The sequence below is a fragment of the Fukomys damarensis genome, unplaced genomic scaffold (assembly GCF_012274545.1).
Source record: "Fukomys damarensis isolate Sample0158 unplaced genomic scaffold, DMR_v1.0_HiC HiC_scaffold_26, whole genome shotgun sequence".
NCBI lineage: Eukaryota > Metazoa > Chordata > Mammalia > Rodentia > Bathyergidae > Fukomys > Fukomys damarensis.
The window spans coordinates 34,231,097-34,258,363 of NW_022900938.1; the positions used below are offsets into that span (position 1 = coordinate 34,231,097).

The 27,267-nt window shown below is 35.7% G+C and overlaps 1 protein-coding gene across 1 annotated transcript in view; it reads left to right on the forward strand.

Moving 5' to 3' along the window:
- The window catches only part of Ly75 (lymphocyte antigen 75), a 105,289-nt gene that overhangs the window by 72,264 nt on the left and 5,758 nt on the right, over window positions 1-27,267 (forward strand). Inside the window, exons 23-33 of the mRNA XM_010607014.3 lie at window positions 48-153; window positions 451-611; window positions 3,468-3,597; window positions 5,001-5,227; window positions 8,929-9,094; window positions 9,616-9,777; window positions 10,789-10,905; window positions 15,632-15,826; window positions 17,940-18,166; window positions 19,382-19,550; window positions 23,912-24,061. Of these exons, the coding sequence (XP_010605316.1) occupies window positions 48-153; window positions 451-611; window positions 3,468-3,597; window positions 5,001-5,227; window positions 8,929-9,094; window positions 9,616-9,777; window positions 10,789-10,905; window positions 15,632-15,826; window positions 17,940-18,166; window positions 19,382-19,550; window positions 23,912-24,061 (1,810 nt within the window). The remainder of the gene's footprint in view (window positions 1-47; window positions 154-450; window positions 612-3,467; window positions 3,598-5,000; window positions 5,228-8,928; window positions 9,095-9,615; window positions 9,778-10,788; window positions 10,906-15,631; window positions 15,827-17,939; window positions 18,167-19,381; window positions 19,551-23,911; window positions 24,062-27,267) is intronic.

Below are 27,267 nucleotides of genomic sequence, written 5' to 3' on the forward strand. Positions count from 1 at the left end.
TTTCTTGCATCTGGAACCTTGTGCCTAATGCGTGTCTTTTTCTGTAGTGCTTTCTGAAGATCAAATCTAAGTCTCTTACATTTTCTCAAGCAAATGATCTCTGTCACTCCTATGGTGGGACCCTTCCTTCAGTGTTGAGCCAGAGTGAACAAGGTATGGAATTATTTGAGAAACATGTTTTATTCTGATCTGGAAACCAAGTTACTTTGGGGAGGCTATAGATATTTTTACATACAAAAATAATCTTATTAAACTAGTTTTTTACAGATCAAGTAAAAGACTATCTTGATAGATAAGCAAAAGGAGGGTAGGGGCATAGCTCACAGCACTGGCTTAGCATATATAAGGCCCTAAGTTCAATTTTCAGGGTGGATAAAAATATACTTATTGACATTTTTAGTACTTCTTTCATTTTAAGTAAAATGCTATTTTAAAAAATCTTTGTAACAGATTTCATTACATCCTTACTCCCGAGTATGGAAGCTAACATATGGATTGGTCTGCGCTGGACTGCCTACGAAAAGATAGGCAAATGGATGGATACCAGAGAGCTGACATATAGCAACTTTCACCCATTGCTGGTTAGTTGGAGGCTGAGAATACCAGCAAATGTAAGGTTTTTTTTTAATCAAAAATCAATAGTGCACCATAAAATACCCAAAATCTACCATAAATTACTGAATTAGAGCAAAGGCCTATTGTTTAATTTTGTTTATATGATATGTCCAGAATAGGCAAATTTATACAAAGGGGGTAGGTTTGTGGTTGCTAGAGGCAAAGGAGAATGGAAGGGTTGGGAGCTATAGCTATGGGATATGAGGCTTCTTTTTAGAGTGGTGAAAATGTTCCAAAATTGATTGGGGTCATGCCTGTACGACTTTGAGAATATACACTACACTAACAGTGGATAAATTTTATCTTATATGAATTAGAGCTCAGGAAAGCTATTATAAGGAAATTAACACTTTGTGACTTTAGCTTTTAGGTAGATGACCTAGTTTTTCACAATAGCATCAGGCTGGCTGGGGATTTAGCTCAGTGGTTCTGGAGCCTGCCTCACAAGCACAAGGACCCGAGTTCGATCCCCAGTACCACCAGAAAAAAAAAATAGCATCACATTCTATAGCATTTACTTCACAACCATGTAAAATGATCAAGTAGTGCATTGTGAATAGAAACAAATATGGATGTTTTATTTAACATTTGGTGGATGTGGGCAGACGACCCTGTCCCATAAGGGAAAAATAAAAAACTGGTGATTTGTCACGAAGAAGCCAGAGACATACTTTCTAGCTGAGGTTTTCTTTAGTAGGAACCTGGAGAAAGGAAGACATTATATTGACAGTAGTTATGCTGACAACATGATATTGCTGCCTACTGCTGTGTCCATACTACTTTCTGAGTACAGACCACCTTTTGTACCAAGGACAAAGATTGAAGAATTAACATAAAACTCAAATTTCAAAACTATATATTCTAGATAATACTAATCAATTGAAGTCCCTAATACAATGTTACTTCACTCAAGGTTGATTTGGGTGACAAAAGGAATGCCAAATTTTATGTAACAATGCAGAAAGTAAATAGCAAGGTGAGACTTGATGATGATAGAAAAATGTGGAACTTTTAGGAGAGTAAATACCCTCACACACACATTAAAATGTCAGCCCTGATTCCACTTAACCTTAGGACAATGGCTTTTAAACTTTTAGCCATAACCCATATTAAGAGATATATTTAAATCACCATCCAGTATATAGCTATAGATATAACATTGCAACAAAAGCTTCAGGAAATAATACCTACTCTTAGAGGTTATACATCCTCATATTTTCATTCTATTCTATTCCATTTCATTCCATTATCCTGTTCTATCCTATTTCATTATCACAACTGCCAGCCAAGACAGACATGACTTACTAAATAAGTTTCAGACCATACTTGAGCCCTGAGCTAGAGAATCTCAATGAATATTTCAGCATTTTTTTTCTTCTAGAGCTTTTCTATATGTTGACGGTAATTGGCGGGGGCAGGGCCAGAGGGGAAAAAGAAAAGGAGATTTGAAAGGTTATATGAGATATGGGGAAAATTTCAACAACAACAAAAAGGAAGGAATTATTAGTGGAAAGCTTAAGATGATGTTGGAACCAATTAATTGAACATCTTCACCTACAAAACTCCACTGTAGAGTTTAAATATTGATCCACACCTGTACGCCTTTGTGTGTTCACTTAAGCCTTACTCACTTTGGGGATAAAGGAGTCTGAGAATGCAAGCAGATCACAAATCTGTGTCCCTTACTGGCTACTGGCAGGTTTCAGAGGGAGCCGTCACTCCACTCTCTTCCAGACCTGCTATTTTCACCTCCTCTCAGTTGTGGGGCCTCTCTTCTTCTCAGAATCCTTGGTGGGACATTAACTCTGCTTCCTCCAGTGAATTCTAGTCTAGGGTTCTTCAGGAGGGATTCTGGGAGAAGGCATTACTGTCACAGGAGATGACGGCTTCATGCATGTTATTGCCCCTGAACACCTTCTAGTGGGCAAAGATATGGAGGCAGAAGAGTGATGCTATGCTGTTAGACTAATAGATGTATATCTTTCTTAGTCTTTAACCAAAAGGTTAAAAAGTAAAAGAATCAAAGTGTTTAGGGGCTGGAGATGCTTAGTAGTAGAATAGTTGCCTAACATGCATGACTGGGTTAAATCCCCAGTATAGAACAAAAAAAGCTTAAAAGATAAAAGTTATATTTTTATAACTATGCAGTCTGTTTGGGCTTAACATGTTATTAAAATACAAAATATTTAAAAATTTAAAAATATATGAGGTAAAAATGCTATAATAAATTAATTTATTATTAAAAAGAAAAATTTTTCTAAATTTAGTATGGCCTAAGAAGTACAGTGCTTATACAGTCTAGAGTAATGCCTTAGGCCTTCCATTCACTGAGCACTCATTCCCTCACTTACTTACCCACCTAAAGCAACCTCCAGTCCTACAAGCTTCATTCATGGCAAGTATATCAATTTTTAGACGTGTACTATTTTTTACAGTGGTTTTACTATACTTTTTCTATGTTTAGATATGCAAATACACTATGTCACAATTGCCCACAGTATGCAGTGCAGTGACATGCTGTATAGGCCTGCAACCTAGGAGCAATGGGCTATGCCATATACTTGGGTGTATGGGTAGGCTCTTCCATCTAGGTGTGTGTAAGTACACTCTGTCATGTTTGCTTGACAAAACTACCTACAAATGAGTTTCTCAAAACAAATCCCTCTCATTAAGCAAAGCATCATTGTATTTAGAATGGCGTCTGTTATTAAGTGACCATCATAGAATAAGTTCATTTGATTTTTTTTCTTTTTACAGAGGGAAAAAGTCAATTTGGAACCCAAATTTGTCTTCATAGGACCTTAGGACTATGAGTTTCATGATTGTGTGTTCATATTTGCCTTTCTGTTTAGCTTTTTGATGAAGAATCCCACTATCACTGTGCTCTGCTACTCAACCTCCCAACATCGCCTTTTACTGGGACATGGAACTTTACTTCCTGCGCTGAGCGCCATTTTGTATCTCTGTGTCAGAAATATTCAGGTATCAATTATTATCTAGATAACTATAGTACTTTATGCTATTAGATATTTATGATCCCTTTTTTTTACAAAAGTCTTATAAGTGAATTGCTATAAATTTATAATCATGTCTGCCTCTCAAGGGCAAGGTCCTGAGCTCCATCACTGGTACCAAAAAAAAATTTTTTTTATAATTATGTAGCTTAAAATTGCAGGATGGAGCACCAGGTGTGGTAGCACACAACTATAATCCCAGCCCTTGGGAGGGTAAGGAGGAAGATTGACACAAGTTCAAAGCCAGCTTGTGCTACATAGTGGATTCAAGGCCAGCCTGGACTACATAGCAAGACCCTGTCTCAAAAAACTAAAAATCGCAGCACAGATAAATTCATATTGACACTGAGGCAGACTATCTCAAGTGGAATGTGATTTTTTTATGTATAATTACCATACTTATATATAAAAATTAAGTACTTCAAGAAATATATTAGTAGTTCCCTCTGAGAGTAAGTTATTTTGGGATTTTTTTTCTTTCTATTCTGGCATTTTTCAGATTTTAATTTTTATCTTGGAAAAAGAACAAGAAAAAAATCTTAATCTTAAATTAGAATTGTACTGCTAAATTTAGCACTCATTTTTAAAAATGGATCGCTGTCTGTACCCTATTGTCTAAGTAAAAGTAAAATGTATACTAAAGATATTTTGAAAAATACTTTAAAAGACATTACATTGTTTTCCACTAAGCACAGTGAGTTCCTAACAAATGATTAAAAAGACAATTTGTGAGGGCTGGGGATTTAGCTCAGTGGTTCGGTGGCCTGCCTTGCAAGCGCAAGGACCCGAGTTCAAAAGACAATTTGTGTCACATACTAAGAACATTAAGTAGCCATTACATGTATTTTGGGAGAAGTTTTTGTTAAATTAAACTTTACCCATTTGCCCCACACTTTTTTGTAACTGCTTTATTTTGGATAAGTTTTGTAAAACAGGGGTTCAAAAATATCCTCAAGTAAGTGACTTTGTACAGTTTTCTCATTGTAGTTCTCCCAGGTGAAAACTTTGTAAGAGGATACTTTTAAATATCTTTCCTAATGAAACAGTACAAACAAAGGAAGCATTTGACACTGAAATAATATGAAAATCTTATTGCAGGCTACTTCTGTTTACAGCATTTCTCCTTCCTCACTTAGAGCAATCAAACAAAATTTTCTTCTGATTTTAGAAACTAAATGTTTGAAGTCACACATTTTTACCTAACATACAGAGCAAGACATGTCTAATTCTCCCACACAAAATCTAAAATAAATAAGCAGTTAAGAAATATCTAAAGCAGATTAGTAACATGAGAAATCTGAAGAACTAACCTATGACTTGCAGAGTGTGCGGCTTATTGTTACAGCTATTGTTGTTTTCTTTTACACACAGAAGTTAAAGACAGACAGCCCTTACAGAATACTTCAGAGACTATAAAGTATCTAAATAACTTGTACAAAATAATCCCAAAGACGCTGACCTGGTACAATGCGCAAAGGGAGTGTGAAAAGGAGAACATGAGGCTGGTGACCATCACCAACACCTACCAGCAGGCGTTCCTCACCACGCAGGTCGTACTCTGGAACTCTTCCTTCTGGATTGGACTCTCCAGTCAAGATGTAAGGCTTCAGTCCCAGAGCCAAGTAATGGAACGTGACATTTTTATCGTGCAGAGTATCTCCCTTAGTCTAAAGGAAACCAGAGATCTTAGTCTCACTCCAGTACAGTTCATGAATGTATGGGTTTTTGTGCCAAGAATCTTCCCCCAAATGAAAGATCCGATGTAGGTGAAGAAAAGGTTTGATGGCCATAAATACTCGAGCATTCCTCTTCATTTATTCTAACCAAAAACTAATCTAGAATCAAGAGCTTTCATATTTCCTCACCCAATGAAAATATGAGAACTAAAGAATTGAAACCTCAAATGGAGGTGGCCATATGGCAGGTCTGTGGCAATGTTGAAGGGAGCTTTCCATCACTTTCAAATCAGCAGAGATTAAACTGCTCTAAAAAGGGATTAGAATAGTGTTTCACATCCCAAGTCCTGCTCCTGGATAGGTGTCCCTATTACTTCTCCGTCACTCCACAGCTCAGTAAAGAATATGGTATCAGTTTCCCGTGAATTCCCAGTGCTGACCTAAGTGTGTGCAGCACAAACAGGAATTGGTATGCAAGTGAGCTTTAGCTGTAAGCAAATGCAAAAATTGTTTTTTTTTTTTTTCCTTTTTTGAGAAAGCTGTCATATCCTTAGCATTGTAAGCAGTTTTGCCTCTCTTCTCAGCCATGGTATATATACCCTAACATACCAAAACAGGTTTAGGGCTGTGTGGAGAAAATGTGATTGAAGACAATTTAGTCTTAGCACAATTAGTCCAAACACAGAATAAAACTAAAAAAAAGGGGAGGGCACATTTAGCTCAGTGGCACCTCTTCTGCCTCACATGTTCAAGGTGCTGAGTTCAATCCCCTGGCACCAAAAACAAAAAAACTTCTCAGAAGCTCAATTTAAGGTTAGCTTTTAGAGATGATTTGAAGAATAATCTCCTTGGGGCTCTGAGTTTCCTAAAACTTGCCCCCAGATCAAGCCAAGTGATCAGGCTTGCAGCATCCATTCCTGCACAGCATGCCTTTGCCTTGCTTTCCAGTCAGCATTCAGTATTCTGTGAAACCTCTCGTTGTGCCTGTTGTGAGTGTAGGAATAAATTGTTACATTTCCTTGTTTTGATCGAGGAATTTTTTTGAAAAAAAAATTTGAATCTTTTGAAAGATAAGCAAAATTGTCACTGTAGATAAACTGTAAAATGTAGTAAATTAGAAGAAAATTAAAATCACTTTTATTAATGGGAAGTCACTTATTCAAGTAACTAAATATAAATATGATTTAGTATTTTGGTATATATCCTTCAATTATTTTTCCTATGTGCATGTGTTTATTTTTAAAATAATTGGAATTATACTGTTTTGTATCGCCTTTCTCCCACTTGATGATAGTGGTCTTTTTTTCCTATTCTACTTTCAATCTTTATCTATGCTTTTCTTTTTCTTTTACTCTTAATTTTGACATATTTTGTGTAGCTATTTATTATATTATATATCTTTTTTTTTTTTTTTGGTACCGGGGATTGAACTCGGGTCCTTCAGCTTGCAAGGCAGGCAGTAGAACCAAGCAGCTAAATCCCCGGCCCCTACTATTTATTATATATCTTTATAAATGCCCTAAATCTTTGGAACATGACAGATATTAATAAATAGCATTTTATATTGGAAGCAGTGGGAAAACATTGAAAGATTTTAAACAATAAGAAATAGTAAGAATGTAAGTTTTTTTTTCTTAAGTGAAATGAAATTGAGTTAAGGTTTGGGAAGAAACGAAGCAAGCAGTCTGGAGATGGGGATTCCAGATGTTTATGTAAATTCATGCAGGCATTGGTGTTGGCCCAAACCAAGGCCTGTCTATGGTACCTGAAGTACAGCAGTTCTAGGTTAGATAAAGTTCACAGTGTGGCCAAGACAATGGGTCCTTTATGCATTTAAGATGTGCCCAAGTCCTTGTCAGAGTCAGGAATACATCAGGACATCTTAGTGAGTGTCAGGAAAAATCAAGGGCACAAGTCCTCAGTGAATCTCTGAAAGAAGCTAAGATTCTAGAAACTTGCAGTCATAAGATGGGCATAAAACAAAAGGAAATAAAAATAACTATTTTCCCCTTCTTGTAGCTCATTGGTGCCTGAAAGTGGAAAAACAAACAGCCTTTCCTTGTGGGTATTGAGAAGAGATTATTCCTTTGGAAAAGTCAGATTTAAACTAAGATCAATGAAAGCCAATAATTCAAAAAAGAGATATTTTATAATCTGAAGAGACTGCAAATTCAGTAAATAAACTGAGGGCATGGAAGAATTTATCAGTGATGGAATGGCTGTTCCAAAAGCCCAGGGACAGGGACTGGTAGTGAGTGCAGCACAAGAAAAGAAATCCAGAGTGGGACATACGTACTGTAGCAAAAATCATGCCTCCAGAGGCCACATTTGAGGCCACAATGGATTAGGAACTAATTCACACATGTTAAGTTTACAGCTGGAACTCTGGTCAAGAATGGTTCAGGATAAAAGAGCTAGTGGTATTTGCTGACTGTGGTTCCCTAAAGAGCCTGTGTGTGGCCTTTGTCAGTATTCCAAATAAACTAGTGATGCAGATTGCCCCAGAGCTCAGGAAAATTTAGCTCCACTCCCCTAAAACTGGTTATGTAAGGCTTTCTGGTGGCTTCGGTGGGGATGATCAGACAAAACCCATCCCCTGGTCTTCTTTGCCTATGCTGTAAATCCTATCTCAAGAGAGCAGGGTGGTCAGTCCTTATCAGAGTAAAAAGACATGTTCCTCACTTCTACGGGCTGGGGGAGTAGCTCAGTGGTAGAGGCCTTCACTAGCAGGTAGGAGGCCCTAAATTCAATCTTCAGCACTGCCAAAAACAAACAAAGAGATAAACAAAAAATGTTTTTGGACCAGGTACAGAGATGTAATCCCAACTATTTAGAAAGCCAAGGCAGGAGGATCACTTGAACGCAGAAATTTGAGGCCACTTTGGGTAACATAGTGAGACTCTGTCTCAAAACAACCACAACAAAATAGATGTTTGTAGTATATGATGAAATATAGTAAAAGAGGAAGCTTCATCCCAAAGATGAAGGCAAAACAGAGACAAGTTTTGTCACAGGCCTCAGGAGTTAAGAAGATGGTTCTGTGTGCCAACTAGCCACTGGGTTATGTTTTACACCTAACCACCATTATGCCACACCCTTTAATAGACTGGGAAAGCTAGGCTCATGGATCAAAAGCAAGTAAGCAACTACACCAGGATTAAAAACCAGATACACTTAGCTCTGATGCTTAGTTCTTTCCACTATGCCATGGTTTCTCCAGTTTAACTGGTGTTTACAGTGATTCTCATTCCATGTTAGCTCTTGTTTTCCACCAACCAATAGTTCCAAAGCACAAGGTTAGAGCAGAGGCTCCAGATAATGATGGCCTGGATTAGAGTCCCAGAACTGCAGTTTATGTTCTGTGTGATTTGCACATATTACAAACCTTTACCTTCCTCATCTGTAAAATCGAGATAATCATATAACTTCTCTCATAGGGTTGCTATGATGATTAAATAAATCAATATTCATAAAGCACTTAAGACATTACCTAACACATAGTATTATGTGTGTGTTGCATATAAAATAAAATCAAAAGTCATTAGATTGACCATACCTGTCAAAATAATAAAAAGGAGATAACCTGAATATCGCCACTTGCGATGTATTTCTGCTCCTCACAGGATGAACGAAACTTTGGCTGGTCAGATGGAAAACGTCTTCATTTTAGTCGCTGGGTTGAAAATAGCGAACAACTTGAAGACTGTGTGATATTAGACACGGATGGATTCTGGAAAACAGCTGATTGCAATGATAATCAACCAGGTGCTATTTGCTACTATCCAGGAAGTATGTGAATTTCAAATATTTTAATTCTTAAATCATCAGTCTCATAAGAATTTTAGGGCAGTGGTTTTGTAAAGTCTGGTTTTATAATTATTAAGAAATTATAACCTTGTTCTTTTTCTTTTCTTTTCTTTTCTTTGTTTTTGGTACTGGGGATTGAACTCGGGTCCTTGTGCTTGCAAGGCAGGCCACCGAACCGCTGAGCTAAATTCCCGGCCCACCTTGTTCTTTTTCTAGAAATTGTGTTGCAAATATTTGCATTCAAGAAAAATTACTTATTAAATATTTTGTCATTAATTTTTATTTTAGACACCTTTACCTTCCTATATCAGCTGGCAACATTGACTTCATATAAAAATATAAAAAACAGGAGTTCCCTATGTGCTGCATTTGAGCATAAACAGAGAAGCAGGATATTATTTCTAGGCATCCTGAATGTTTCCTACAAATTCAGGCTAATAACTACAAACAGAAATTAACATTGTGCCTCAAATTAGAATTCTTACCTCCAACTCTTTTTCTAGATGAAACTGAGGTCAAACCAATTGAAGGAGTTAAATGTCCGTCTCCTATTCTAAATACACCATGGATACCATTTCAGAACTCTTGCTACAATTTCATGTTAACGAAGAATAGACATGTAGCAATGACACAAGATGAGGTCCATTCCAAATGCCAGAAACTGAGTAAGTACGTTCTACTGGCATCGTGTATTGAGTCCTGCTGATTCTTTTTAAAAGTCATCTGTGTTATAAATATTTCTAATTAGCAGTAGGAACTAAATCTCAGAAATATTTAGCTCCTAATTTTCTACATTATCAATTACAGTGTATTAAAATATGTGATTAGTTAAAATGGAAAGTATATGATTAACTTCTTTACTCACTTACTTGAGAATTAGTCTGCCTTTGTGAGTATAAACGTGTATTCTTCTTTAAAAGGAAAAGAAATTACACTAAAAAGCAGAGAAATTAAAAACAAGGTAAACTAAGGGCAAAGTGAAAATTGGTTGACTTGAGTAGCAAACTACACAACAACTATGCTTAAAAGAAAATACACATTTCATACTTTGGAGATATTGCCAGTAAAATCCACTGAGGATTTGTGACTTTTGAACAGTGGAACTAATGGAATTGTGAACTTTGTGGAAAGTTCCTACACAAAACATCAAACTTATCCCTAACATGTGTTCTGTACTTTAAGAAATACTGGCATATACAAACTAGTTTAACTTTGCTTAAACCAATGTTTGCAAACATTTTAACTATGCAGACCTTTTGTGCGAAATCCCCCTGCTAATTTCCTGAAAAACACATTTTGAGAAATAATAAACTTGTTTCACCCTAACAATGATGTCTAAGGAAAAGGAAACTGTTTTAGAGCTCATCCAAGAAGTTTGTTTAATTACAGAGAAATCTTTGATAGTGTATCATTAATACAGGTGGATTTATGCTACCTGTCGATGAACTTTAAATGTGATTAACATTTAAGTGAATTTATGTTTTAAATTGTCTGCTTAGCTACTGTTCCAGTACACTATAAGATCAAATTTAATATCAAATTTTATGTTTGTTTTTCCAATATTAAGTTTTGAAGACTATTAAACTAGGAAAGAAAACTTTCTAAATCTTATCAGACAAAATAAAGTGCTCTGCATAAGTAATTATTAAAAATATTGACTATTTCTCATCTAACAGATTCAAGATCACATATTCTGAATATTCGAGATGAAACAGAGAATGAGTTTGTTCTTGAACAACTTCTGCACTTCAATTATATGGCTTCATGGGTCATGTTAGGGATAATTTATGAAAGTAAGTTGTAAATACGTCAGTTTTCTCTGCTTTATCATTTCTTCATTGTAACTTACTTATCAAGCTACAAAAGTATGGCTCTTCAAAGTGTATCAGTATACAAAAGTATAAGCATATAGGGGCTGGGAGTGTAGTTCAGTGGTAGAGCTCTTATCTGGCACTTCTGAAGCCCTGGGTTCAATCCCCAGCACTGAAAAGAAAAAAAAGTACAAGTAAAATCATGTACTTAACATCTACCAATAAATGACAGTTTTTGTGCCTCTGCCAGTGTCATTATTATACCTTTCCCATCAACCTTGAAGTTAAACAAAGAAAAACAATACCCTTTCCAAATTCTTTCTTCTAGCAACTCAAGACTAACTAAAAATGACCACCCTCCCATATAAATCTCCATACTTACATTATATCTTTACTAATTATATGGGATGAATGAGAACAGAATCACTTTTCTATTAACATTGCACCTAAGGGTGTGTAACCTAAAGTTTTATTGTCTTGAAGTATTCATACGTTAAGCACCATAAAAAATGAGACTCTTGTTCTGACAGTGGGTTATGAAATTTGGACTAAATAACAGAAATACAAAATGTCATTGATATATTTTTTTGTTTTGTTTTGCTTTGGTTTTGGTTTGGGTATTTGTTTGTTTGTCTGTTTGTTTGCAGTACTGGGGATCAAACTCAGGACCTTACACTTGCCAGGCAGGCATGGTGCCACTGAGCTACATTTCCGGGCCTTGGGATTTTTTTTTTTCTTTTTTTAAACTTAGTCTCATTATCTAGTTCAGGCGGGCCTTGAACTCACTGTGTGGCCTAGGCTGGTCTTGAATTTGTTGATCCTTTTACCTCAGCCTTTTGGATGCTGGGAGTATAGGTGTGTGCCAGCACATCTAGTGATATAAAAAATTTTAAAACACCAAGTCTAACATGGAGGTGGGGGAAGAACACACTCTAAGATGTCATGAAAACTACAGAAATTTTGAAATTAAAAAAAAAGTCTGTCATGAAAAGCATTTCATGCTTTGATGGGCATAAATCATGAAAAGCATACATTTTCCATTAAATGGGTTTAATAAGGAACACTAGACAATGAGCCAGAAGTAGAGTATGAAGGAAACTAAATTACTCAAATCCGACCATTTTAAAAAATAGACTTTCATTTGCTATCTAGCCTGTGTTTTATGAATAGTAAGGTTGTCCCTAGATTGCTTGCAGGTGAGTTTGTGAAGATTAAACTTTTGAGGGGAAGGGTGGGCACTGGGGATCAAAGTTGGGACCTTTTGTTTGTAAGGCAGGCGGCAGAACTACTGAGCTAAATCCCCAGCCCTGAGATTAAACTATTAAACAATAGGTAAGACTTAGGTTCCCACTTGAAGATAAATTCATCAGAGTAGGACTTGGTTGGCCTGAGTCTTTTCTTTAATTGCACTAAATTAGAAGTAGAAGAAAAAAATGGAGACAGAAAGTTTTTAGGCTTTACCTGAAAGTGATTGAAGAAACAGTGGTCTTGTATTGAGCAGTCAAGAACAAGCCCAGGACATAGAGATTTAAATTGTATCCTCTGATAGACTTTGTAGTTATCTTATCAGAAACAGATTACAATGTTTTCTATATTCTGAAGAAGCACTTTTAAATATGAAAATATCTTTTAAGGTTTTTTTATAAACTATATGGGTAACAAAAATTTTACTAAGATATACAGGTGTATGAGGGACATATAGAAAGATGTTTAAAGCAAACAGCAAATCTGGTTAAATCTAATTCTTACTGACTAAATTTATATTCATAAGTTATTCTTTTTAATTACTTCAAAATACTTACAGAATATTTGTGTAATTTTCCAACTAAAATTCTTAACATGCTTAGGACTTATAAGCATACATTTTATTTTCTTCCCACTTTTCCCCTTAGAAATTAGCACTACTTAAAATTAATCTGCTGATAAACACATCTGTGCCACTATTTGAATCCTATTAATTAGTATATGTATATATTTATAATAATGTCTGCTTTACAAAGAGAGTCATCTGAGATTAAAGTTGTAGGTTTTATTTAATCTTTAGAAAAAAGTAGAAGAAATAAAAGAAAGAAATGGTAGCAAGTTAAGATTGATTCAATGAACAATCAAAAGTAGTCGACCCATTTTGAGTTTCTTGAGAAGTATTTTCTAGGCCCCTGCTGCTTGCTGTACCTATACAAAGAACTTTGTTTTTGAAAACCTGACTTTTCAACGGTGGGGCCATGAATAAAAATTACTGAGACAACATGGCAACTGAGAGATACTTCAAGCTGGGTTTTTAAAAAATGAATTTAGAGGCCAGGCATGGTGCTGCACACCTGTAATCCCAGCACTCGGGAGGCTAAGGCAGGAGGATCGCTGTGAGTTCTAGACCAGCATGGGCTACATAGCGAGTTCCAGGTCAGTCTCAACAACATAGCGAGACCCTGTCTCAGAAAAAAAAAAAAAAAAGTGAACTTAGAACAACTTTAGAAATATATTACTGAATGTTGGTCAGAAAAGTGATACCTTTAAAGTTTTAAAAAGGAAAAAGGATTTGGGAAACATAAGGTAATATAAAGCACCAAACAGAAAACAAATCACAGGCAGGCATATAATCCCAGAAGGGAGGCTGAGGCAGGCAAATTCCAGCCCAGTATGATCAAGTTAATGATTTAATGAAACCCTGTCTCAAAAATTAAAAGAGCTGGGATATAGCTCAGTGTAAAGGCCCTGGGTTCAATCCCCAGTACAGAACACTGTACTAAAAATCCCCAGTACTAAAACATTTGCACAGTATTTCTAATATGTCATTGATGCTGACAGATGTTTAGGCGTGTTGCCTTGGGATTGGTAATCAGTGAAAGCTAGCAATAGTCAGGACAACAATGAGTGTGTGCAGGCAGTGATAATATCACACTGTCTGTGTGGACTTAGAATTTTAATAAGCCCAGAAACTTTTTTGAATTCTTTATTATAGAGACATACTCCCATATCATACAATTCAGCCACTAGAAGTGTACAATTTAATGGCTTTTAGTGTAGTCATGGAGTTGTACAGTCATCACTACCCCTGAAAAGAAATATGGTATCCGTTAAGATTTCCTTCCCTATTTCCACCAGTCTCAGCCCTCAGCAGCCACAAATCTACTTTCTTCTCTACAAATTGCCTGTTCTAAACATTTCTTATAAGTGAGATCATACAACATTGCAATTTTTTGACTGGCTTTTTCTATTCAGCAAAAAGGTTTGAGAGTTTATCCATATTATAGCATGTATCAGTACATAATTACCTGGTGTGAATGAGTTATATTCCACATTATGGATATACTACATTTTATTTATAGATTCATCAGCTGGTAGGTTGTTTTAACATTTTTGATTATAGGAATAATGCTTCTCTGAACATTCATGTACACATTTTTGTGAAGACATGTTTTTCCATTTCTCTTTATATTGAGTATAAAACTTACTGTGGAATTGCTGAATCTTTTCACCTCTTGAAGAACTGCTATATTAGTTTCAGAAGCACCTGTACATTTCTGCTACCAGTGTATGAGAGTTTTGATTTCTCCATATCTATGCCAACATTTGTGTTTAGGTTTTAAAAAATACACACACACGCACGCACACACACACACACACACGCATATATTCAAATTAATGGAAATTAATTTTACCATTCAAATTAATGGAAAGTGACATAGAGGTTTTTATTGTATTTCCCTGGTGGCTAATGATGTTAAGCATCTTTTTCATGTACTTGTTGATTACTTGTACATCATCTTTGAAAAACATCTCTATTGAGATATTTTGTCCATTTTTTAATTGAGCTATTTTGTCTTTTTTGTTAAGTTGCAAGCATTCTTTATTTTAGATATAAAACCCTGCTCAGACAAATGATTTGGAAATATTTTCTCCCATCACTTTCCTGATAGCACAAAGGTTTTTCATTCTTGTGAGGTATTATTTATCTATTTTTTGCCACTCACGCATCTCTAAGAAGGATTTGTCTACCACAGGGTCATGAAACTTACTCCTATGTTTTCTTCTAAGCTTTACATAGTTTTAGCTCTGAAAGTCTTTGTCTATCACAAGGTCATGAAAATTTACTCCTGTGTTTTCTTCTAAGGGTTTTATAGTTTTAGTCTCACATCTAGGTTTGTCATCTGTTTTGAATTAATTTTAATGAACAGTGACAGCAAAGGGTTCAACTTTATTTTTCGCATATATATATGCATATATATATATATATGCATATATATATGCATATATATATCCAATTATTCAGCATCATTTGTTGAGAAGACTATTCTTTCAACATTGAATATGCTGGTCATCTTAAGATAAACTTAGCCATATGTATGCACAATTGTATACTGCTTGTGACCAGAGAAGCAATTTCTCTCACTAATTGTATAATATATGAATGATTTTTTAATAAAATAGTTATTTTCATTTCCATTGCAATTAAACATACAAGTAAAAAAATGGATATTTGTTGGAAAATAACAAAATATTAAATTATTGAAGGAAGGAATTATGTTTATAATTTATATTTTCCTAATTAAAAATAAATGTTATTTACTAATATAAAATATTTTAACAAGATACACACAATCATATAACCATTTAGAAGGTAGGGAAAGAAGAAAGAAAATTAGTCATCTGAAATATGTGATGCTTAAATTAATCTCTAAGCATAGAAAAAAATGCATTTCTTCTTCAGATAATTCTCTGATGTGGTTTGATAAAACTACGCTGTCATATACACACTGGAGAGCGGGAAGACCAACTGTAAAAAATAGCAAATTTTTGGCTGGTTTGAGTACTGATGGCTTCTGGGATATTCAAACCTTCAATGCTATTGCTGACATACTGCCTTTTCACCAGCACAGCATTCTTGCCTGTAAAATTGAAATGGGTAAGTATGTGGAGGTAGAGTTTCCAGCCCGGGGAAGAAGAATGCCAAGCTATTAGCTCCATCAGAGGGAACCCATTGGGGTTTTCTGAGTGCTTCCCCTGTATTCAGTTCCATGTGAGGTGCTGCAGAGGCTACATAGGAGAAGACAGCGTAATTAATTATCAAATGTAGCTTAGTCTTAGATTATTTGGTACAGATGAAAGCAATCAATGAAAGCAAGGAAAGCCTTCAAAAGGAAGGCTTCTCTGAAAGGACACTTGGTGGGGTACCTCAATGGATGGATAGGAATTTTATAATTATGAAAATTTGTTTAGGTAGAATTTTGACATTCCAGGCAAAACGAGTGCCTTTCAGCCTTGCCTAATGCTTAAATAAGTTCATTTTAAATGGCAAGTTAAACTTAAAACTTTCACAACTTAACATCTACCATCACTACAACCCTTCTCTGAACCATCTGCTGTCACAGACCCCATGCTGGCATCCTGGTTGGTCGTCTTCCCTCACTTTGTTGCAGAATAACATCCCAGAGACCATTTGTAGCAACACTCCCCAGGGATTCCCTATCATCAATTGCTCTGAGTCCATGTAAAATTTTGAAATTTTAGAAATTAGTCTCTGTTCTTAATTCTATACCTTCTCCTGTCCTCCATACTTTTAACATTCTTGCTCATTAAGCCTCTCTTTTTCAGTGAGGCTAGTAATCATCCTCTGTATGGAGTTTGTCCAACCTCGTATTTGTTCCTTTATGTTTTCTTCTTCCAAGAATCTTCCTGATTTCTGGGGGGGTATTTTTGTGTTTTTGTTTTTGTTTTTTCACTTTAGAATTGCTTTAGATTTACAGAAAAGTTATGCAATAGTACAGAGTTCCCATATCTCCCACTACCACTTTCCCCTGTTGTTGACATCTCACACTCATATATTTGTCACAACTAAGAAACCCATACATTTGTATTATTAACTAGAATTCATACATTTTTCATATTTCCTGAGTCTCATCTAATATCCTTTGGCTGTTCAGGATTCAATCCAGGATATTCCATTGCATTCTATCATAAGCTCTTCTTGGCTGTGATGTTTCTTGAGACTTTTCTTGTTTTTTAGAATATTGGCAGTTTGGAGGAGGACTGGGTATGTATTTTGTAGAGTATTACTTCGCATTAGCTGATGTTTTTCTCATGATTGAAGTGAGGTTTTGCGGTGAGAGGGGAAAACCACAGATAGAAGGTACCCTTTTCATCATATGATATGAATGGTATAGGCTGTAAAGATATCTACCATCATTGATTGTAACCTTGGTCACTTGGCTCAGGGGAGTGTTTGTTGACTTATCCTCCACCTTCCTGTAGGGAGTGACTGTTAAATTATTTGGGATTCTGCATAGATTTATCTATTCTCGCCAAATTAAAATGTATTCAGTTGTTTATTAATAACCTCAATCATTGTGCTTTTGTTTTTTATTGTTTTTAGCACTTCTTTCTACTTTTCTTCTTTTTCTTTTTAATTTCATCTAACCTTCTAATTCTCATATGAACTCATGGTTATTTACTTTGGATTGTTATCTAACAAACTACATTACTTAATATTTGCTCAATTTGTTCCAGCTTTGGCCATTGAGAACTTTTTCCCTTGACTCCTGTGTCCCTTTGGATCAGCCTCACCATTGTAGTTTGTTGTTTACTTATTTGTTTTCAGTACTTCCTTACTTGCTGGGTAACTGTTTCTCTTTGGTCTTAAATTCCCTCACCTCTTCAGATCTGATATTTCAGGCAGATTTCCTAAGGCCTCTAATGCAGGCAAATCTCTCCATCTTAGTTAATCTCATACCCTAGTGGGTAGCAGTATTGCTATCATTTAGGTCATTGTCGTTTTCTGTCTGTATTGTGTATGCTTCTTAAAGACTATATTTATATCTTTTTTAAATCAACGGGACAACCATAGTATTAAGAGCCTATTATATGTACTGTGGCAATAAGAAAAATAAAATATTAATTTGACCTCTCATGAATAATAAACTCAATTTTATTTAACTTTTTAAATAATTTTGTCATTTTAATCAAAGTGTGCATTTAAAATACTTTAAATTTAATGACTAACATTTTTTAAAATATTGTAGTTGACTACAAGGAAGAATACAATACTACGCTGCCACAGTTTATTCCATATGGAGATGGTGTTTATAATGTTATTCAGAAAAAGGTAACGTGGTATGAAGCACTAAACACATGTTTTCAAAGTGGAGGTCACTTGGCAAGTGTTCATAACCAAAGTGGCCAGCTCTTTCTGGAAGATATTGCAAAGCGTGATGGATTTCCACTGTGGGTTGGACTGTCAAGCCATGATGTAAGTCTTGCTCTGTTTTTCATAAATTTTCCAAATCTGTTTGATACTTCGAGGGTTGGAAATTTGAGCATAAAATACTAACTCGAAGTACAGTATCTGGTTAAGTCCTTGGATTGTGCTTGCACAGCATAGTGCTTTCTTACCATTAACAACATGGTACAAGTAAAAGCTTGTATTTGTAGAATGTACATATAGAATGCAAACCGCCAAGCCGTTCTTATCAGCCTAGTGGGTCAATATCTCAAAAGTGCCTCTGTAACCTATTTGGAGTAGACTAATTGCACAGCTAGTATAAAGGAAATAGAATCAGGAAAACCTAAGTTTCAGTACTAAAAACAGCTCTTCCACTTGTATGCCAGGTTTTCATGAGCAAATTCACTTTTGCACCTCTATTTCTTCATCTGTAAAATCAGGGTAATAATATTTTCATTGAGATTTTAACACAGAAATTTATGTAATTTGCCAACTAAAATTCTTAACATGCTTAGGACTTATAAGCATACATTTTCTTCCCACTTTTCCCCTTAGAAATTAGCACTACTTAAAATTAATGTGTTGATAAACACCTCTGTGCCACTATTTGAATCCTATTAATTAGTATATGTATATATTTATAATAATGTCTGCTTTACAAAGAGAGTCATCTGAGATTAAAGTTGTAGGTTTTATTTAATCTTTAGAAAAAAAGTAGAAGAAATAAAAGAAATGGTAGCAAGTTAAGATTGATTCAATGAACAATCAAAAGTAGTTGACCCATTTTGAGTTTCTTGAGAAGTATTTTCTAGGCCCATGCTGCTGGCTGGCTTCTGTAATGTCAGAAATGTAGCCAGATGCCCAAACCTCAAGACTGTAAAACACAGAAAACAATATTCAGAGCAATATGAATGTTAGGATTGTAGATCTGTGATTATAATAAACGGAAGCCATTTATTTACAGGTCAGTTAAAGAATTATATAAACTCGTCCTTTATAAAAAAAATCCAGAATAGAGTAATTCTGTATCCAATTTTAAAGTCCTACTGAAACAGTGTCAGGGCAAATATCCCAAGTCAGTGCATCAAAGTAAGTCTCTGATTTCACAGATAGTTTCAGAGCTACAGTACTTACAAGCAAATAATCGACCTCAGTGCCTATGGTTCACAAAGTATGTATTTGTTCTTTATCTTTTTTGAAGTCATACTGCTATGCTCAGTTATCTCCATTATTGTTAAACAGGGAAGTGAGTCAAGTTTTGAATGGTCTGATGGAAGTGCACTTGACTACATCCCATGGAAAAGCAAAAACTCTTCTGGAAATTGTGTGGTTTTGGATCCAAAAGGAATGTGGAAACATGAAAAATGCAACTCTGTCAAGGATGGTGCTATTTGTTATAAATCTACAAAATGTAAGGCTTGCTTTTAAATAACTATGAATTTATGAAAATATATTTATGAACCTGGCCACATAATACAATTTTTAGTTTTAAATAAGGCTTATTCACAAATTCCATAGAAATAACTTTGTTACTTTGTAAATAGAAACAAGTAAGATCCTTTCAGGTAATTTGTTCCCAAAGACTTTCAATTCATGGTATCAACTAAGTAAATTTCACTGTAGAATCTGTAAGTTCTCATTGCGTATAGGAGTGTTTTTAAAAACTGAGATGCTCCTTTTAAGATACAGTCACTTTTTAGGTTTTAGGCACAGAAAATAAATGGAATTTTTTGAGAAACTATTGGCATACATGAGGATGTGGACAGAATAAACACATACCACTGGTAGGAAGGTAGAATTGTATAGACACTGTAGAAAAGGCTATAGCGATTTCCCCAAAATTTAAATAGATGATTATAGTACCATATGATTCATCAAATTCACTTCCAGATATATATTCAAACAAATTAAAAACAGGGACTCAAGTTAGGTACAGTCTCACATGTTGTAATACCAGCTACCTAGGAAGCTGAAGTGAGGGATTGCAAGTTCACAGTTCAAGTCTAACCTGGACAACATAACAGACCTTGCCCCCAAACAAAAAAACAAGGACCCTAAAAGGTATTTATAGAACATGCTCATAGCACCATAATTCATAATAACCAAAAGATGGAAGTAATCTAAGTATCTGTTCATAGCTAAATGGATGAGCAAAATGTTGTGTGTGTACACACTCACAGAGGAATATTATTCAACCGTAAAAATGCTACAATGCTACAACACGTGCCACACACACTACAATGTGGCTGAACCTTGAAGGTATTACCCTAAGAGAAATAGCTGAGTACAAAAGGACAAGTACTGTATGATTCCACTTATATGAGATACCTAGAGTTCTCAGATTCATAGAAGCAGAAAGTAGAATGGTGGTTATCCGTCCTCTAGGGAGTGAGGATGGGGGTGTTACCTTTTTTTTGTTTTTGTAGAATTTTTTTAATTTAATTTTTTATAAGTACATGTTTGCAATTCATGCATTTAACAGTCATCTTGGGAGTGGTCACATGTTCATAGTACAACTTGTTTCTTTTTTTTAAATCCCCTTCCTCATCCCTCCAGTTCCCTTATCCCCTTTTTTATTTAATATCATTTGTCATGGCTCCTGTGATAGCATATAGTGTTTACATTTGGGGGGCAATTAGGTTCCTGTACATAGCATATCTTTATGCTTCTCATTTCCCCTTCCCCTCCTTCTTACTCCTCACCCTTGCCCCCTTGGACCATTTCCTCACTTAAGAGACGTGTCCTCTTGTCCCTCTCTATTCATCCTGTTTAAGTTTGTTTTTTTTTTTTTTGTACATTTGCTCACTCAAATGAGTGATACCATGCAGTATTTAAGGTTGTGTGTCTGATTTATTTCACTCAACATTATATTTTCCAAGTACATCCGTTTTCCTGCGAATGTCTCAAATGTGTCACTCTTTATAGCACAATAGTATTCGATTATATAACAAATACCACATTTTCTTTATCCAATCATCTACTGATGGGTATATAGGCTGCTTCCAGGATTTAGCTACTAGGAATTATATTTTAACTATAAATAGTTCATTGTGGTATGATGTAGTATGGTGACTTAAGCTCTTTGGGGAAGATACCTAGCAGGGGGATAGCTGGGCCCAGTGGAATTTCTAGTTTCAATTCTTTGAGACATCTGACACATCATAATACTGATTTCCATAATGGTTGTACTAGTTTACATTCCCACCAATGATGAAGGAGGATTCCTTCTTCATCCCAGCCACACCGGCATTTGTTATTGTTTGATTTACTAGTGGTTGTCATTCTTTCCAGAGTAAGATGGAATCTTAAGCGTTGTTTTAATTTGCATTTGTCTAATGGCCAGAGATGTTGAACATTCTTTCCTACATCTGTTGACCATTTGTATTTCTTCCTCTGTGAAGTGTCTGTTCATTTCTCTTGCCCATTTCTTGACAGTCTTTAATTTTCAGTGTTTGAGTTCTTTGGATATTATAAACATTAGTCCTCTGTCTAAAGAGTAGCTGACAAAAAAATTTTTTCCCACTCTATGGGTTATCTTTTCACACTACTGATTGATTCTTTTTCTGTACAGAAGCTTTCTAGTCTGATATAATCCCATTTGTTGATTCTTGCTGCTATTTCTTGTATAATTGATATTTGGTTAAGAAAATCCTTTTCTACACCTATGTCCTCAAGTGTTTTACCTATTTTATCTTTCAGAAGTTTTAATGTTTCCATTTTAATGTTTAGATCTTTGATCTATTTTCATTTAATTTAGTATATTGTGAGCAATAAGGGTCAGGTTCCATTCTTCTGCAAACAGATAACCAGTTTTCCCAATGTGTGGTGTTACTATTTATGAGGGATTTTTTTGTTTTGTTTTTTAGGTTGTTTGGTACCGAGGATTGAACTCAGATCCTTGCACTTGAAATGCAGGCAGCTGCACCACTGAGCTAAATCCCTGACCCTAATGTTACTTTTTAATGGGTACAGCGTTTCAGTTTTGCAAGATGAAAAAGTTCCAGTGATAGTAGTAATAGTTACACTAAAATGTGAATTAGTTAATGCCACTAACCTATACATCTAAAAGTGGTTAATATGTTGAATAGCATGTGATGTGTATTTTGCTAAAGTACAATTTGATCTTGTTGGACATGAATGTAGCAAAATTCCCACAGTAGAGGCAAATGTATGTGACCCAAGATACCCCAGCTGCAGACAACATTAGAAACGAAGAAACAATGAAGACCAGTTATCTCCATTTGATTCTAGTGTGAGAAGAATTTAAAAGGAAAACTCCACCAGTCCTAGGGATATCATGGTGGCCAGTGGTTCAACATGCTTCACAACTGGGCTGGGGATTTAGCTCAGTGATTCTGATACCTGCCTCGCAAGAGTCCATGAAAAAAAAAAAAAAAAAAAAAAAAAAAAAAAAATACAATTTCAACATGCTAATGAAGCTACACAGTCAAGCCCAGAATGACAACAGAGAGTCCTTTGACAAACCAACTATTTTCACAACATGGTAGAAGCAATAAATTGCTAGTAATGTCTCCTTCCTTTGCAGCCTCACTGAGGAGTTGTCAGAGTTTTATAGACTTTACAGAGAAATTCGCCAAACTAGTTTTCATCATCAGCAGCTGGGAATCTTATCTAAGGCACAGGGTGTAGAACTAAAGTAATACTTAGATCTCAAAATAGTAGCATGGAGAATATTAAAAGACAAAAACCAGTCAAATAATTGAAATTCAAAATGATCAAGCCTGTCTTATAATAGTAACAAAGGATAAGGAAGCAGAAGGAAGGGCCACTACAAGTCTCTTGATAAGAAAGAAACAGAGGCATCCATTTTTCTGGAACCACAAAAACCACAAAAAAAAAGATTCTACCACATTTAGACCTGGAGAAAAAGCAGAAAAAGCTTTCAGTTACTGGAAGAGGTGCAGACCATGTGCACAACAACAGGCTGGGTTGAGATTACTGACTGGGACTAGTTCTGATAATTGATTGGCTAATCTGTACATCACAGATGTCACAGGGTATTGACAATGTACCCTCTCATTTCATGTGCTCTTCTATTGGGATTAATTATAGGCCTTAAGGGGCACTAGCTTCATTACAAAGGCTCATCATGTTACTTAGCACAGTTAAAAATCAAACAGTTTAAATAGAAACTTTTTTTAAAAAGAGCTACACTTACTTTTCTTTTGGTTTGCAAGAGATTTTGCTGTACTGATATATTGTGCTTTGTAAACCAAATTACCAAGATATTACTTGTGAATATAATGCCTAAAAATATTTTGTGTATATCTAGATAATTTAGGTTTATATTATCAAAATAAAAAGGAATCCCACGAGGTATGAGGGGCGATGGGAGGGGGAAGGAAGAGGAAATAAAAAGAATCAAGATGTGATATGCATATTTAGTACATATTGAGGGGAAGAATCCATGGAAAGGAAGAATTTTAATTATTTCAGAGTAGTTTCAGGCCTACTCACTCTGTACTCACTTTGCTTCTCTCCCGTCTGTCTTTCTAGTTGTGTTTACTTTAGTTTAAATCCACTTTAGAGGGGTAAGTACTTTCCTTTTCTACCATCATAAGTTTTAAAAGTGGTATTCCAGAAAGCTAACTGGAATGGGTATTCAGAGAATGTGGCTCTCTCTGGTACCTTTACTGTGTTATATACTTGTTATTCACAAAAGCAAGAGTTCACACGGAGATATTTAGTGTTATTTAGGAAGACAGTCACTGTTTTGTGCATTATTACAGTTATGTCTTAACATTTACACAGCTAAAGAGCTGTCCCTGCACACATATTCATCAAGATGTCCAGCAGCAAAAGAACACAGGTCACAGTGGATCCAGTATGGGGATCACTGCTACACGACTGACCAGACATTGCACAGTTTCTCAGAGGCCAAAAAACTGTGTCGAGAACTTGGTAAGTTAAAACTTGTTGATTTTCTTTGTTTTGTTTTTATTTTGTTTTTGGTACGAGGGATCGAACTCGGGTCCTTGCACTTGCAAAGCAGGCACCAAAACCACAGAGCTAAATCCTGGGCCCTTGTTGGTTTTCTTTGATTTGATAATTTAATTCTTCAAAATATTTCTTAAAGAAATAATTTTAAATAATATTTGTATTTTGGAAAATATTTTAAAGTACTTGCCATTTTATAAGAGCATTATAACCTAACTGCCCTGCAATAGGGAAATGGTAGGGAATCCATGAGGTAATGAAGGGAACACTGGAATAGTTCATTAAAAATTATCAGTGCAAGAATAAGTACATGAGGGGGTTAGCTCAGTGGTTCCACCATCTGCCTTAAAAGCACAAGGTTCGATCCCCAGTACCCCCACAAAAGAATAAGTATATGGGAAATAAAAGTAAGTGGGAAGAAGCGGGCTTGAAAATGCTAAGTAAGCTGTTGAAAAGTGATGACGAAACAGTTTTAAATATAGCCAGGTATGCTTAGATAAAAAGATTAAGAGGCAAAGTTTTTATAAAGTTGCTAAGTAGTAAATAAAAAATTATGCATTGTTCATTAATTATTAACCAGTTAAGCTTAATCTGACCAAATAACAAAATCAAACAAGTATAGGTTGTGCATCCATGCTGAATAGGATCACCCACATCCTTGGAATGACTGCATGTCTTTGTCTTCAGATTTACCGATTTGAGAAAGAGCAATGGTGACTGGCTCTCACTCATAATAAATTTAGCCTATAGTCAAGACCCGATCCAAAAATGGGCATCCGAAATGAACAGACATTTCTCATACAAAGAAGTAAAAGCAGCAAGAAAATATATGAAAAAATGTTCCACATCACTGGTCATTCGAGAGATGCAGATGAAAACAACACTGAGATTCCACCTCACCCCACAAAGAATGGCTGCTATCAAGAAATCACACAATAACAAATGTTGGCGGGGTTGTGGGGAGAAAGGAACCCTCCTCCATTGTTGGTGGGAGTGCAGACTAGTGCAACCACTATGGAAATCAATATGGAGATACCTCAAAGAGCTTGGACTGGAGGTTCCATTTGGCCCAGCCATCCCTCTGCTGGGTATCTTTCCAAGAGAACTAAAAGAATCATATCACAGAGAAGTATGTGCACCCATGTTTATAGCGGCACAGTTTGTAATAGCTAAATCTTGGAAACAACCTATTTGCCCATCCGTTGGAAACTGGATAAAGAAGTTATGGTTTTTCTATAAAATGGAATATTACTCAGCCATAAAGAGCGAGAGAACAGATTCATTCATAGCAAAATGGATACATATTGAAGATATACTCCTAAGTGAAATAAATAAGTCCCACATGTGTAAATACCAAATAGTTTCCCTGGTGTGAATATTCTGCAACAATGCATAAGATTCTAACAAGATTACTGACATTTAGAAATGGGAGGAAAGGAGCTAAAAGTGTAGGGAAGGTGTGATACGTAGGGGAAGAACAAAAAGGGAAAAGAAAAAAATGTGAGAGAATGAAAAGATGAAAATAAAGTGTTTGTAGATGGGGAGGGGAGGAGGGGGTGAAGGGAGGGCAGAGGTAAGGGGAAAAAAATGAGAATCAAGACTTGCCATGTAAAGGTACATGATCCCAACAATGAATGTAACTGTACTGTATCCCTAAATGTACCAATAAACTCAATTAAAAAAAAAAACATAAAATGACTTGTGGAACTGCTACCTGGAGGAGTTCCAAGACCCACACTATTTACCTGCATGTTTGGGAAGCAGTGTAGCCAGGCAGATGGCATTTAGCTCATTGGTTTTGCTAATATTGCGCAGACATTTGACTGGTTAAAAAATCTCCCAGTTATTGCTTAACTACAAAACAAGAATTTTAATGTGGGAACCATTGTGTGTTATACATTTATGTACATGATGGAAACTATTATCAGCTGTGTATGTATTCTGAAAGTCAGAAACCTCTTCCTCCTAAGGGAAAAAACAAAAAAAGATTTACCCTAAATATAGTGTGTGGGTTTAGCATTTAAGCTTTCAATGCCAGTGGTAAAGGTTCAAGTTGTAGCTGTCACAAGTACCAGCTAAGTAACACTGGAATTTACATTTTGTTCTGTTTTCTATCTGAACAGTGAGAATGAAAATATTACTTCAAAGGTTGATACAGTCTGAGTTGTTGTAGGAATGAAATGAGATGATATATTCCGATAAAGCACAGCACACATTAAAGAGTGTATTCTCAAAACTGTTCCTATTAAAAATATTGGGATTGGCCTCATACAGTGTCACATGTCTATAATCTCAGCTAATCTGGAGGCTGAGGCAGGAGGATCACAAGTTCAAGATCATCCTGGGCAATTTAGTGAGATCCTGTTTTAGAATTCAAAATTTCTGAAAAAGGCTAGGGATGTAGCTCAGTGGTAGAGTGATTGCTTAACATGTGTTGGCCCTAGGATTAATTCCCAGTACTGCAAAAACAAAAGAGCAAAAAAAGAAAGCTTAAGAATGTCTTTCTAATTCTCTAACTGGCTAACTGTGTAAGTGTGAACAATTAATCTCGAGTTTCAGTTTCCTTACATGTTCCAGGTAACATCTACCATATTATATAATATTAAACATGGTAATATGTAGAGCATCTGTACATTGTTGTGGTGTGTGAAGGGGTTTTGTTCTTTCTTCCTTCCTTTCTTCCTTCCTTCCTTCCTTTCTTTCTTTTTCTTTCTTTGGTTTTTGAGACAGTCTTGCAATGCAGTTCCAACTGGCCTTGAACTCAATATGTAGCCCAAGCTGGCCTGGAACTCAAAGTGACCCTCCTGCCTCAGCCCTACAGGGGCTAGGATTGGAGTCTTGTACCACCTCTCCTTGCCCTCCTTTGCCCCTCATAAGTTATCTCTCACCATAAAAGAAATGTTTTAGGTCAGGTATGGATAGGCTAGTAGCTGACGCAGATACTGCAGTTGATTCCATTTGGGACTGATTTCCAAGTCTAGTTTTTATTTATTTCTACCTCATACTCAATACTGGTGACAATACTATTTTCTTTGTGGGTTTAGGGAATCTATCAAACTTCAAGAACATTCACTCAAGGGCTGGGGATTTGGCTCAGTGGTTCCACCGCCTGCCTTGCAAGTGCAAAGGCCTGAATTCGATCCCCAGTACCAAAAACAAAAAAAAGAACA